The following is a 15065-nucleotide window of genomic DNA, read 5'->3' as shown; positions in this document are numbered from 1 at the left end:
AATAACCATTGCAAATAGACCCAGGTCAAAACTCTGCATGCCTCAAAAGTGTTTCCAATACATTCACATCGTCAACTCCATCTTTATTTAAGTGCTTGCTCATGTGAGCACCTGAATGCCCAGCGATGCACATAAATGTGCTTGCGTAGTGTGAATAACAAACCTGGAATATGTGAGTGAAATTATTTGCATAGTCACACTAAAAAAAAGATGTCTGAATGACCCCTTAGAAAATTAATATATACAGATGAGAGTGGATTATTTAGGATTTAGTTTATTCGGAAGAGCCCATCTTCTGAACAACTTCTATAGAACTTACTATGCTTCATTTTTTAATATAGACCATTTGATATATGTATATAACTCTTGTTCTTGTCCTCAACAGGAAAACACTTGCAGAATTAGAAGTACCAAACTCTGAAACTTGGATTCTGTATTGAAAAGGAAAGAATTTTCTCCACTTGTGGCTCAAGACATCAAATGTGTGCACAGTGTGTTCTGTGAACTGGCTTTGTTTTACACTGGGGATATTTCCTAATCACTGGGTGAAAAAGCTGTAGTCACTTCCCATATTTGAAATAAATCTAATAGTACAAAATCTATTTCTCAGTGAGTATTCGTGGTGTTTCTCAGGATTCAATGATTTTGCTGTTTTTGGAGAACATGAACAATGCTCGTTTTGTATAAAGAAGAAGGCAGCAGCCTAACTTAATGAATGCAGGACAGACAGCTTAAAACATATATCTGTGGTCCAGTAATGGCTGTACCTTCCAACATCTACAGCCTGAGTTGATAACCATCTTCTGTCTGATGACAGGACCAAATCAGGGTGATCTAGAAATAACGTCTTTGTCACATCACTCCCACAAGCACATTTCTGGCCAAGCCTTCAGGAAATGCAATTGGAATGTTGCACGAGAACAGCTTTCTGAAATAGTACATTGTAGGTTTTTGGGTTTTTGTACCAATTGTGGAACTCACAATTGCTGGAAGGCTGAGTTTCCAGAAGACATTGAAGACTGTGCTGTTTTATGTGGCCTTTGGCTCTATTAGAGGTGTCTATTCTGGCTTTTAAAAGTATTTTTAGTTTAAAGAGATGTCTGGGCTGTTTTAAATTGGTTTTTAATTATTTATTTAATGTTTTTAAGATATCCTTATCTATTGTCCATTGTCTCAGTGACCCTGATGAGTTGAAAGGTGAATAAGAAATGCCATGAATGAATGAATGAATGAATGCACTGTAAAATAAATAAAACTATAAAAGAAAAGAGAAAGGCATCAAGTAATCCTAAAATAATCCAACTGCCAGAATTTACCAAAAATTGTTGGTAATTCAAATTGCCAATAACTCCTTGCTCATTTTTGCACTGATTTTCATGAAGGGGAATGGGAATTTCCTTCCAGTTTCAGAATGTATTTAGAATAGAATTCTTTCCTGTTCATTTCAACATTCACAAGCAAATTGGACAGGCAGGCCTACACATTTCTTTTGTAGAAGATGTTCTGCTGCTGCTCCCAGAAGATCTCCACTGTGAGGAAACTCATGCCATTCTTTCCCTTTGTGGTTCCTGTCCAATGCCCAACTGGAGTTCTTTAATGTGTTCCCTTAGAAGCCAAGGTTCTTTGAGATCCTAATTACGCTACATATTTAGAACAGTAAAGGGCTGTGCGGATGGCCAGATCGGGGCCATGGCAACTGCATGCCACAGCCCTGATCTGGCCTTCACAGGGCACAAAAAAGAGCCACAAAAAGCAGTTCCTTTTTGCGCCCTGTAAAGGGCACAATAGCTGTGGCACCACAGCTTTACACTTCTCCTTTGGTGCTGCATCATGTAGATGCAGCGCCAGAGGAGCATTGTGATGCCACATGCCGTGTGGTGCAGCACACAGCATCACGCCGACCTGGGGGGTGGAGTTGGGGTGTGCGTTGTGTAGACGCCACACCATGTGTTGTGTTGTTCTACTTTTCCAGTCCCAGTTTCTCTCTCTTACTCCCACTTTCCCTCTTTGACTTTGGCTGTCTTTGATTGCTGCAAACTGAAGTCAAAGTGAAAAAGGACTTCACGTTTGGTTAACCCAGAAGGAGACGGAAGAGAGGAGGACGAAATCTCTCAGCACTCAGTAGGCTCAAGTGAAACAAACTTCTACAGCCTCTCGTAGCTTGTGCATAAATAACTTTTGCCTTCTTGACCACATTCTGGTGTTTCTTGACCACACATGTCCCAGTTTTCATCTGGCACATGTTGGAGAATATTTCATAGTTGTATGTGTGTTTGGCCTACAGTACCTGTTACTGTGAAGAAACCTTTCATTTCCACAAGAATTATGAACCTAGGAATTTCCAGTAATAATAATAATAATAATAATAATAATAATAATAATAATAATAATTTGTATTTCCTGCCTCTCCCAATGGATCGAGGCTGGATTACAGCATGATACAAATATAGAAGACACAGTAAAACAGCACATTAATCTAAAAACCCTCCCACCCTTGCAAAAATAAATTAGAAAGCAATTAAAATAATTACATAATAATAAGATTGTCTAAAAATAAGCAAGTGATATGGACGATACCAGCAGATGGGGATAGTTTCCTTTCTTTGCTTTCTTTCTTTGGGAGGTCAGTCTGGGAAGACTTGCCAGAAGAGATTCATCTTGATGGCCTTTTTAAAAGTATCTAAGGTGGTAATAAGTCGGATCTCTTCCTGCAGGTTATGCCACAGTTTCGGAGCAACAGACAGAAAGGATCTCTGGGAGGTTGCAGCCAGTCTGGCCTTCTGAGACTAATAAGTTCTTCTCCAAGGATCTGAGAGTACAGGATGGACTATATAGGGAGAGGCATTCCCGCAAGTAGCCTGGGCCCAAGTCATGTAGGGCTTTAAAGGTAATAACCAATTAATAATTTCCTATCTATAGCTAAATATATAATAGATCTTTGGATAAATCTTTAATCCAGGCAGTATTCTTTTTGTAAATTGCTAAATGCCTCTGTAGAAAGAAATAGATTTTTGTAAACTATGAATATGTATCAGGACGTCTGCCTTATTAATCTTACAGCTGGCCACAAATTAACTTGGTGGCATCACAAACATGTAATAATATAATGGTAAATGCTACTGAGGTTCCACAACTGCCAAGAAAGATAGGGGAAAAAATAAACAAGGAAAGTAAGAGAACTGTGTCAACTTGTCTTTTAAATGTTGGGAATTTGCTTAAATCAAACATGGGGGAGGGCGGGAAGAGGGATGACATTTAAGTATTAATGGACAAATGAAAGGGAGGATCAAGATAAGAGAAGGAAGTATTTGATCACTATTGCAATATCCGTGTCTTCCCTTTTATATAAATAAGAAATCAGGACTTGGTAATGTAACCACAGTAGGATCCTGGTGAACTCAAAAGGCCTGTTAAAGCGAAATTACGAATTGGACACAATGAGGCTTCAGTGTGTGCTGGCAACTGTTTTCTTCTGTCTTCTGTTCCTGGAAAGATATGGTGCACTTCCATTAAATCCAGAGGTAAGGATGACTTTTGATGGGATTGCAGTGATACCTTATTATAGGTAGCCCAACATCCAACTTTACCTCAAAAGAGGTAGATAGAGTGGTTGTCCATATTAGCGATATCCTGATATAGTTTGGCTATTCTTCCCTCTAAACATTCATCTGATGAAATCATGGCTTTTAATAAACATTATTTAATTATTTTCAAATAAACTCTTGTGTCGCCTCTAATTTTTCTTGAATTGATCTTTGATAGTGGACATCATACAGCAGTCGCTTGTTTCCCAAATGAAATTCAGAAAATAAGTGTGAATGCTATACAATATCGAATTTGAAAGATCAATTCAAGAAAAACATGAGGTGAAATGAGATGTCTTTTGAAAATTATAAAACCATGTTTATGGCTTGTTTCTGCAAAATCTATTTGATATTTTTATAAATATAAAAAAGAAAAGATAAGAAGAAGAAACTCTGGCAGCATCTATGAGGCTAAGGCTGCATCCATACTTCAGAAATAATCCAGTCTGAAAGCACTGTAAATGCCATGACTCAATGCTATAGAATTCTAGGACTTGTAGATTTGTGAGACATTTAGCCTTCTCTTTCAGAGAGCTGTAGTGCCACAACAAACTACATTTCCCAGAATTCCTATCATGGCAGTTAAAGCAGTGTTAACCTGGATTATTTCTGCAGTGTTGATGCAGCCTAAGGGGCTAAATAGACCAGCGATAAATGCCGGCATTGCGGTGGAGTGGGGGCATGGTGACTGCACACCCATGCCCCGATTCCACCCCAATGGCGCAGCATTTAGGAAACCTGGAAAAGCTGCTGCCACAGTGGCAAGGGTAGCTTTTTGCCATTCTAAAAAGAAGCAGCATTTTGCTGGTTCTATTCAGCACGTCAAAGTGCCAAATCAGGCCTGTGCTGTGCATTTGCTGCGGGCCCAATCTGGTGCTGAAAGGGGTGGTCTGTTTAGCCCTTTAGTAATTTATTTTAGAATGTGCTTTCACAAATTTCAATGTATTTTTCAGGTGCACTGATGAAGTATAAGATCAAAACATTTTAATTTTATGCTCTTACAAATGCATCTGAAGAATTGGATTAAAAGTAATGAAAGTGCATGCTAAAATAAATCACTTAGGGCCGAACCACAGAGACTGTTTCAGCTGCATTCAGGCCAGGACTGCAGTGACCACAGGACCCTCTTCCAAAGTGGACTGCCACCACAATCCCAAAATGGTTGCTGGCAGGAGTGGATTATATCAGCTCCTTTTAAAACCGTATTTCTCCCCCTTAGTGCAGCCTTGCAGTGGCTTCCAGCCACTTTGGAGGCATGCATCATGTAAATGCTATGGTCTCAAAGCAGACAGAAGCTACCTTATTTGGCCAGTGCATTTCAGGCCTTAGTCTAAAGATGCTACTAGATTCCTTCTCCCTTTTCGTTTAAATCTCTAACAGCCTAACAGGGCTATCTCACTGAATATTTTATAGATGTGTTTGTTTGTGTGTGCTAACATATGCTACAATGCCTCCAATCTGGAAGTGTACAAAAATATTCAGCTAAAGTATTAATGCTTTGTTTATTATTTTGCCTGTGGAGCATTTTGTTATGGCTAAGAGTTTCTTTTTTACATGGTGCCAAATAGTTCAGGACATAGAAGCTAGCTCTCTCCCGACAGACGAATCAACTTTTGAGTGGGTTTTCCTAGGCCTGCATGGAATTTGCTTCTTTTTTATTTTAAAGTAGACTTTAAAGAGAGAGATAGCACACTGGGTATTAAATCAGCTTGAGCCATCTTCCTATCTCATGAGATTTGGAGTTGCATCTCATGAAGACTGGCCTCTCGCATCTCATGAGGGGTTAACAGCACACTTCAGAAGATATCCATTTCCATGTCTCAGAGTGTCATGCTGATACCAAAGATCATGGTGGGGATGCTGATCCTTCTTCCACAATAGTTCTACCAGTCATCAGGTAGGGCTTCCTTCTTCTAACAAAGAAAAATAATTTAAGGTTTACTTACCATGACAGGGGCAGAAATTGTCAGATGTTGGACTGCAGTCCCCATCAGCCCTAATCAGTATAGTCAATGGTTATAAATGCTGGAACTTTTAGTGCAGCATCTGGAGGGCTGCGTGATTCTCACCCTTGCATTATGGCCTAAATTCCATTGTTAATCATAACTAGAATAGACCCATTGGCTCAATGGGCTTTATATATGTGCTGATTTATTCAGCAATTGATTGGGACTAGCAATGAGATTTCTCCCACCTTCAAAATCTTCCCATTAGGGGAAACCAGAGAGCTTTGTTGTTCTTGCAGGAGTCTTAATGGCCCCTGTGTTAACAATAAGAGCCCCTCAGAAATCATGAAGAACTTGGAAGATTCTTAATCTCAAATGTAACGGCATGAGAAAAAAAATTGATCAGCATTCTGGTGACCCTTGTATGATGGTCACAGTTTCTCATATTTCCTCACAGTATTTATAATAAAGATGCTTACATGCTTTTGCCATATGAACCGGATTCAAAAAAACAGTAAGTTGATGGCCTATCACTTTCACTGTTTGCACTCGGGCATTAGATATCACAGGGGTCATAACAGCTAGCATGAACTACATATGTTTGAACCACCGGAAGAATCTTCAGACACGACTCCTATAGCAGGACCCCACCTGAGATGCTTAAAGCTGATCCAGCTTTATTCAAAGCCAGCTAACAATAAAATCAGCTTAAAACAATAAATAATTACAAATGTACAAAAGATTTAAAATATATTAAATAATGTTTCAGTTTAAAAAACTAGCCATTTATAACCACTTAAAACAATTTTGAATAATGTAACTATGAAACATGTGCAGCCTGGATAAAATCAGTTTTTTATCTGATTTTCTTTTAAAATCAGATTTTTCTTCTGTTCTTGATTTAATGGCCAATTAGCACCTGGCAAGAGGAAAGGTGGCATCTAGCAGTATCCAGCTGCAATTCCAAAAACAGGAGTAAAGAGCAGCCTTTGATTTCTTGTATCTTCAGTGAATATGCTGGAGATCTAGAGAAGCAATGTCCTCTCTTTTCTCCCCCAGGTGTTGGACTGCAGTTGGACACTGCCTGGGTTCCCTTTGTTTTCCTGTGGCTAATAAATTTGGGAGAGATGCCAATACTGTCAAGCTGCCTTTTAGGGGATGGGCATTGTATAAGGGAGAGGCACTGCATTGATATCTGTGTTATCCCAGGCAATGTGCTGTATTATCCCAGGTATTGCAAGTATATGTCACCAACAAGATTTTAGCCTGTCCTTCCCCACCACCTGCCCTTCTGTTTTACTTTCAACAGTTTGGAGGTTTTGATTTTTACTGGGATTCCATAACATGGAGCTGGAATATTTAATATTCCCTCCCAAGTTCTGATATATCATGCCCTTTCCTATCCTACCACACACTGATACACCTTAGAAAAAAAGGGATTGTTTAGTCCTTTATACAGAGTAAATCATTCCCGTGTAAGACCATACATATCATCCATCCCATTGCCAGTGCAGATAAATAAAGGTATGTAACACAGTGCTAAATAGACAGAAGCAATCCTTTTCTCTCTTGCAGTGTGATTTCCATGAAAATTATCCCCACAGCATTAGGTTTTTCAACCTTAAGTGCCCAGCATGAGTCATGCCTGTCAAAACTGGTGCTCCTGAGGCTGCAATTTCAAAGTTACCATGCCAATGCAAAGTGTAAATATTGGCCTAAAGTTTCTCAACTTAACAAGTCAAAATGTAATTTACTTGTCTTCTGTACAGGGAAGTTGAGATGGAAACAATGAGAATATGGTAAGTTTCTCAAGATATCTTTTCTCCTGCCCCTTTTAGAAAGTCCAACAAATGTTTATTCTTCTGGCATTGGGTGTGGCGATCAATCATTTGAAAGGGTTATTTGAATAACTACCATAGTTAGGTATTGCAAGTAAGACTGTCCTCTAAGGCCACAGTAATCTTTCACTAAGAAATATTTCAGCCAAATTGTTCCCATAGCAATGTTTTTCATATCTGAAAATGCTTCCTATGCTGTCCCCAGGCTGGCTGTTTCCAATTGTGGACATGAGAATTTTGTACAACCATTTGCTCAAAGCAGATTAATGAAGGGTTGAGAGTTCAGTATTTTCAATAAGTGTGGAAAAGCAAGCACTAGATTTGAAAAAGTGTGAGAGAAACTATTGAGAGGCCACTTTTCCAATATATGTTTACAGACTTGATATGCTTATATTGTAAATGGTGAGCATGTTAGTAGATACAACCTATATTGCTTTCCTTTTTCCCCTTCAATGCAAAAATCTTTCAAGGTGTAGGTAAGATCTCTCTGGCTCAGGATGGCTATGTGATAGGTATAATCATAGTAGAGCTAGGATGGGTGGCACTTCTCATAAACTTTTTAAATATCAGCTTAATATCTTGGTAGCAACTGAATGAGAGCACACATCTGTTCGTAGAGTTATGACATTTCTTTCTTTTTCTTAAAAAGGTTATCCACATGATTAACAAGATCCACAGGTGATAAAGTTAGGAAGTGAATCTCATTTCTAGATTTTTAGTAGGACACCCTGTAGCTTTCAAAAAGCTCAGTTTACCTGTTTAAAATAATGGGGGGAAAGTCATAGTTTGAGAATTCCCTTCTCTCTCTCTCTCTCTCTCTCTCTCACACACACACACACACACACACACACCATATAAAGATTGTCTTGAGACGTTTTTATTTTTCCTTAAGATGGGGATAAGTGGGCATATGCGGATGTGTGACAGAGAGAAGGGTATTGATACAATTTCAATTTGACTGAATTTTTGTCTGTAAATGTGTTTGCTATCTCAGTTTTCATTTCCCCAAAATAACATTTTCAAACTCAAACAGTAAATCTTCTGTTGCTCTTTAGATATCTATGTTGTTACAGGTAGGAAACTATGCTCTTACATTTTTATGGAGTAGTAATGCTACACCTTTCACATCTGTAGAAGCAGCATTATGAAACTCTTGGAAGGCTTCTGTCTGAACTTGGGATGTACATCCTCTGAAGTGTGGCCTGGACTCCTTCCATATCTGTCCAAAGTCATAATGCTTGATTCAAATGTTGTAACAGAACTTGAAACATAAAAGTTATATATAAAAATTAAAACTGCAAATGCAGAACCCATAAAAGACCATGCATAAAACCAAAATATATCTCATAAAACAACATACTTAAAATGGAAATGCAGAGCCCATGAAAGAATGCACTTAAAATATCTCTCTCATAAAACACCCTTAAAAATGGAAATAAAATATATAAATATAGAACCAGAGTGTTGAGGTCAAATCAGGTCCAATGCCTGCTCATCCATCTTCTGACTCCCTCTATTGAATTGGATTTTTAAAAAATACTTTCATTGAGGTTCATTAGGCTCACTTTCTTCACTGTAAATGTAACGTTTTCATAATCCTTAAAAAGAAAAAACCAAAACAGAAGCAAAATACGTGTTGTGCTAAACTTGTTGGTAAGATTGACTGTAAACACAATTTAATTTCTTCTTTTGTTTATAAATATTACATGTTACCTTAATGGATAATCTGTGTCACATTTCTAAAAATTGTTCAAAGCTTTAAAAAAATTATATAATTCCCTCCCCCTTGCCAAAAAAACCCCTACTTTGATCAGATGTATAGACTAGAAGGTCACACATGGGCCTCTTCTTTTGTGCTGCTACTCTTACAGATGAGATCAGTTACTTTATGCAAACAGTAGACCGCATGTCCATAAAATAACATACACAAAAAAAATCCCTTTTTTACAGTGAAAGGCAAGGTTTCATGACTAACAATAAAGATAGGTAATACAAACAAGAAAAGAATGGCATAAGAATACTAGTCAAGAAAGAACTGTGAGGACAATAGGAAGAGAGGTAATGTTCAGGTGAAGGTTAGAGTAAGTGAAGGAGGGGTTTGGGTCATCCTTACAGCATTTATAGTTTTCCTTTTGGTATAAATAGGACCAGCAGAACTGAGTGAAGTCACAGTAGGTTCCTACTGGAGAAAGAAAATGAAGCTTTACTTTCTTTCTGGTGTCCTTTTCTGTGTTCTGGTGGTCCTTGAGCTGTCCAGAGCAGTTCCACTTGAGGCTCAAGTATGAATTTTGCAAATAACTTAGAGCAATATTACCACAGGGTAGTAATGATCTTTTGACTCTTTTTCAAAGGAAGAACTGAGAGTGGAGCTTTTGACCACAGGAAGTACATTTGAGCATTGTTTGGTCACAAAAGAAAGTTACTTTAAAAGAAAAAGAGGGGGCACTAAGTATTCCCTTCACTTGGTATCAGTAATTCATTGTTCTTATTCATTGCAAGGTAAAATGGAAGGACACTATGTTGGATTATTCATTATTTTTTGTTTGTTTATTTTCATGACAAATTCCTTAGGGCTGATAGGAGAATGGCACAGGACTTTTAGAAATTCCTGTCAAAATATGGCAGAAATGTTATCTATGAAAAATAACTAGAAACTGTTACCACTGCTTGTTAACATCAGTAAAGTAAGTTCATTTCAATTCATTGCACTGCATTTAAACTGTAATTATTTCACCCTCATTGCAAAGAAGTAATTTGTTGCAGGTAGTTTGCAGCCCTTCCATGTTTGAGGAGGAGGGTGACACTTATTTAAAAGGCTTATGTTCAGAGAATATCTAATTTTCCTGTCATCTCTTCTTTTGCTTTGAAAGACAACAATGGTAACAATCAATTCTCTTTTCCTAATTTCACTTAGGAACACCAGCAAAAACAAAGAAGAAAGGTGAGTTTTGATCTAGAAACAGTAAGTTTTTCATTTATATTTGTGCATCTGTAGATGTACCTTGACATCTTGTTTTTTTGTGATTACCAGTGTAAGAGTTTGCAAAGATATCAAAGTTGATGTAGATTTATTGCAATCTGGCCAGGGTAACTAATTCAGCCTCTGGTTAAATTGGAATCGGCCTGGGTCAACTATGAGTGCTGCAAAGAAGTTGGAATAATTGTGTGAGAAAGCATTTTGTTTATGAAATCTTGGCAGTTAGACAGTCTGCAAAAAAGAGCGGCAGGTTTAGAGCTGTGCAACTCAAAGTAATAGTCTGTAGAACAGTACCAGTTCATGGCTCTTCTGGTGCCTGTTCACAGTGAGTTCTGTGCTAAGAAAGAAAGAGGTGCAGCCAATGAGTCCCTTCCATTAAGGAAAAATGTGGTAATCCAATAGCCTGAGAAGCACTGGTTTAAAGGGTGCAGGATAGGCTGTGTAGCATATACCATGTTATTGTTCTACAACAAGACTCCCATACACATGTGATGACTCGGCCCATGGTTATCGGTTATTGGTATTGGTTATTGTTTTGGTTTTTAATTGTTGAATTTTACTCTTATGCTGTTTAATCCTTTTTAAAGGGGGGATTATGTATATATTGAGCAGACAATGAGCACTAATCAAGCAGACACTTATCCTCTTTTGCAGACCCTCCCACCCTGAGGCCTGCCATTAGCAGCAGAACAATACACTTGCAAATCATTCCTGCCTTCCTAGGTTCACACAGTATATATATACCCAACTCCTTTCCAGGCAAGCATTCTCTGAAAATGCCAGCCACAGATGCTGGCGAAACATCAGGAATAAACTCTTCTAGAACATGGTCACATAGCCCCAAAAACCCACAAAAAACAAGTTTTATTATTTATTTATTTATTTATTTATTATTAACTGAGAGGCTGTCATTTCTACTCTCCACCCAGTATCTAATGCTCATGGAGACTGTTTGATTCTGCATCATGGTAGTATCAGTCAGTGATATAGTTTTTGGAGGAGGAATGAGAACATTGCCCACTTGCAGTGGTACCCTAAAGTGGCATGTCTTCTCCATGAGTTTCTCATGGCAGTAGTAATTAATAACACACAGTTAGAAGGTGGAAAACCTTGTAGGACATCAAGTGCCAAGCCAATTACTCCTACTCCAAGCCACAATATTTCTGAAATTCTCCATTTTAAAAATGCATTTTCCAATTTTCTTGTCCCTATACAATGGCAGAGGCGGAGGGGGGGGCACTTCAGAAGTTGTTTGGCTTTTTTGACTTTGGTTTTGGATCCATCTTTGAATGGACACATGGTTTGAGAAGATGGCTCACAGTTTGATATTTTGAAACATAAGCTTTTAAACCAGAATGCAGTAGGCTTACTACTCTGGTGTAAGTACACTGGCATATGCACAGCTGACAAGATGGGAAAGGCCTTGGGTGCACCAACCATTAAGGAAATAAGACATTGGAGAAATTGGCTGATCAGGGTTGGCAGATTTTGGCAAACATCCAATACACCATCCTGTATGGCTCAATAAACCTTAATAAGCTGTCAATAGGAGTGGCAGTGGAGCAAAGAATACTTACTTTCTCTTTGCAATCCCTCTCAACAGGGGAATGAACAAGAAGTTGAAGAGAATAGGGTGAGTTTCAGTTTAAAGAATATATTTGTCTCTCAGTCTGTGTGAACAGGAGGAGTTTAAGATGATTTCAGTGACCAGAACTAAGGACTTCTTTTCTAGCAGTTTTTACTACTTTTCCTGTTGACCATAATGCACAATTGATCGCAGTGCAAGAAGTATTTCTGTCCTATTGTTCAGACCCCAGTAATATTGTTGTTTAAAGGAAAGGCCGTAGCTCTATGGAAAGTGAAGAAGGTTCTTGGTTCAATTCCTGCCAATTCCCCACAGGACTGGAAAAGAGCCCTGTTTAAAATCTATGAATAATAGCATGATAGATGAACCAAATGTCTATCTCCAGGGCCTGTGTTCTTAATATTTTCTGAGTCTGACAAAATGGCATACAGGGACAGAGTCTGAGGGTAGGAAAATAGTACAGACTCTGAAATCTGTTTTGTCTGAAGCAATTTTCTCATTATATAATGAGAGCAACTGTCTTGGGAGTTTTTGTCTCTTTTTAATTCAAAGTGTGCTGGTAGTTTGTACTCAAAACCCTTGAGACAGCCAGGTGAGGGTCAGAATTACAGCCTGGAAAGGTCCCTTTTTAGACTGTATCTCCAATGGCCACTGACCATGCTGGATGGGAGTTCGGAGAGTTATAATTTTTTTTAAAAAAATTGATTTTTTTCCCTGCAAGTTCTGGTCAGGTAATAAAATATTGTACATGAGGCTCAAAAAGCAAGACCTATACAAAGTTCAAGAACTATTCTGTCATATAATAAAAAGAAATTGTTTTTGACACTTACATAAAAAGGAAGAAGGAAGGGGGAGGAGAAAAAGAAATGTGGCAGCATCTTTAAGACTAACTGATTTTTATTTTCATATGAGCTCTCACAAATATAAAGCAACTTCTTCAGATGCAGTACTACATCCGAAGAATTGGGCTTATATCCACAAAGGCTCGTATGACAATAAAGGTGCTACCACATTTCTTTTCCTTTCTTTTCTTTCTCCCTCTTCCTTCTTCCTTTTCATGCTGCAATATAGTAACATGGCTACTTCTTTGAGACTTACATGTTTGCCTTTCAACTAGGCTGGAAAACCAAACCGAGGAAAAGGGGTGAGTTTTTAAGATCTGGGTTGTCCTTTCAACTTTGACTAACATGTTCGACACAGCTATTGGTAACTTAGCAGGTATATCAATATTATTCTTAGCAGGGTTGTTGTTTTTCTGGGGAAAAGGGAAGAAAAGGAAGGTTAGCACTTACTGAAATTAAAATGAGGTGGTCCCAGATTCAATTCCTGCCTTCTCTAGACAGAACTGAGAGACTCTTGTTTGAAGACCTTCAAAGCATGGTAGACAGTGCTGAGTTTGCAGGACCATTACCCTTGCACAGCACCGAAACAGTATGCAAGTTTGCATAAATCCCATTTAAGCTAATACTTGTCATTAAAAGGATAAGAATTGTTGTTTTGAATGCATTGGTTTTCCAGTCCCTCATGTTAATTGTCTGGGTACAAATTTGGTTTCCAGCTATGCCATCCCATACCTGTTCACTCTAAAATAAACCTTTGAACAGCTCAAATGTAAGGCTGGTTTCTAACTATTACATATACCCTGTTTTTGGTTGTTGTTTTTTTTCTCTTGAGAAGAATAAAGCATGGCAGGCTAATTCTGATTATCTTCTTTCATGCAGGGTGGCAAAGGAAAAGGGGTAAGGCTTTTTGCTCAACAGATTCTTTTTCTGCCTTCATATGCCTCTGAAAAGACAACCAAAAATGGTGTGATGCAAAGCCCTATAAAACTTGTATTGTTCTTTCTACATACAATACAATGAAAGAGAGGAATCAACGGTTTTACCTCTCATTCTTGTAGTCTGCAAAGTGCATCTTTAGTCAGATAAAACAACCAGTCCCATCAAATTATGCCAATTTCATACATCAGTGTCAAGGCTCAAATTGCACATCACAGGACCCACTTGCATAAGTGGTTGCTCATGAGCAGAGATCATGATTTGTGAACTACAAAAATAGGCAAGAGGTGCAAAATAACATCATCCAAAGAATGTGTGCCCATATGGAGTCCAGTAGAAAAGCACACAGTGTTCCTCAATGTTCATATTCAGCAGAAAATATTTTTGGTATTGAACCAGGTAGAAAACCAGAGAGCCAACATGGTGTAATAGTTTGGGTGTTGGACAGAAATCCGGGAGATCACGATTTGAATCCTTGTTTTGCCATGGAAACCAACTGGGTGACCTTATACAAGTCACACACTCTCAGCGTCATAGGAAAGCAAAAGCAAATCCCCTTCTGAACAAGTCTTGCCAGGAAAACACAGATAAGTTCACCTTGGGGCTGCCATAAGCTGAAAACAACATGAAGGCACACAACAACAAGCAAAACAGGGCTCATCTTCAGCATAAAGGTTGTGTAATTAGTGCCTGATTTAAAAATCAAAAATAAATATTACCTCAGATAATTTGCTCTACTGGGTCTTTTTAAAAAGTAAAACAAATGGGACAGCTGCCATCATATTTGAAATAATATAGCCAATGTCCCACAGCTGCAATGTTTATTTTCCTCCTTTAAATTTATGTAAGTTAAAGGAAGCAGATACATTAACCTGTTTCTCCTCCATTCATAAACCTGGTTCTTTACATCACAAATTGGGGGAGATACACAGAAAAGGTCGGTCCTGGGCACCCTCTTGGCTTGTATTCTTCTTTTTTCACATGTAAAAGTTTAAAGTAACCTATTTTCCCTTTACAGGTGATTGGACCAGAAGAGAATGGGGTGAGTTTAATTCTTAGAATAACAATTTACATTTCAGTCTAATGTGCATTTATTTTCTAGATGTAGAGAACATAAAAAAGAAAAGAGGGGGAATGCAATTAGTGACATTCTCATAAAGCTTTAAAACAAATGATGCAGCTCTGTTAGGCTGGTTTATAGTTCTGATGCATAGGAATTGTGCCTGGAAACCAATATCTAGAGATCAGTGATCAAGCTTACAAAGGGGGTTTGAAAAATATTCAAAACACTCCCAGTGATACATATTCGTTCTATTTACTGTTTTTGTATTTACTGGTTGGATCTGTTTTATATTGT

The 15065-nt window shown here is 38.1% G+C and overlaps 2 protein-coding genes across 6 annotated transcripts in view; both read right to left on the bottom strand.

The window, feature by feature from the left end:
• The window catches only part of FABP2 (fatty acid binding protein 2), a 30563-nt gene extending 21988 nt beyond the window's left edge, over nt 1-8575 (bottom strand). The window contains exon 1 of the mRNA XM_042467877.1: nt 8462-8575. The gene's annotated coding sequence lies outside the window, so the exon portion shown is untranslated. The remainder of the gene's footprint in view (nt 1-8461) is intronic.
• PDE5A (phosphodiesterase 5A) overlaps nt 8537-15065 on the bottom strand; it is a 121077-nt gene continuing 114548 nt past the window's right edge. For all 5 annotated transcript variants that reach the window (XM_042467871.1, XM_042467870.1, XM_042467875.1 and 2 more), the window contains exons 21-22: nt 13029-13185; nt 8537-8629 (exon numbers count right to left, since the gene is read on the bottom strand). In XM_042467871.1, the coding sequence (XP_042323805.1) occupies nt 8598-8629; nt 13029-13185 (189 nt within the window). In that variant the 3' untranslated portion in view covers nt 8537-8597. The remainder of the gene's footprint in view (nt 8630-13028; nt 13186-15065) is intronic.

The sequence above is a fragment of the Sceloporus undulatus genome, chromosome 5, assembly GCF_019175285.1.
Source record: "Sceloporus undulatus isolate JIND9_A2432 ecotype Alabama chromosome 5, SceUnd_v1.1, whole genome shotgun sequence".
Taxonomy (NCBI): domain Eukaryota; kingdom Metazoa; phylum Chordata; class Lepidosauria; order Squamata; family Phrynosomatidae; genus Sceloporus; species Sceloporus undulatus.
The sequence above is the reverse complement of the archived record's forward strand: the minus strand, read 5'-3'. Positions and strand labels throughout refer to the sequence as shown.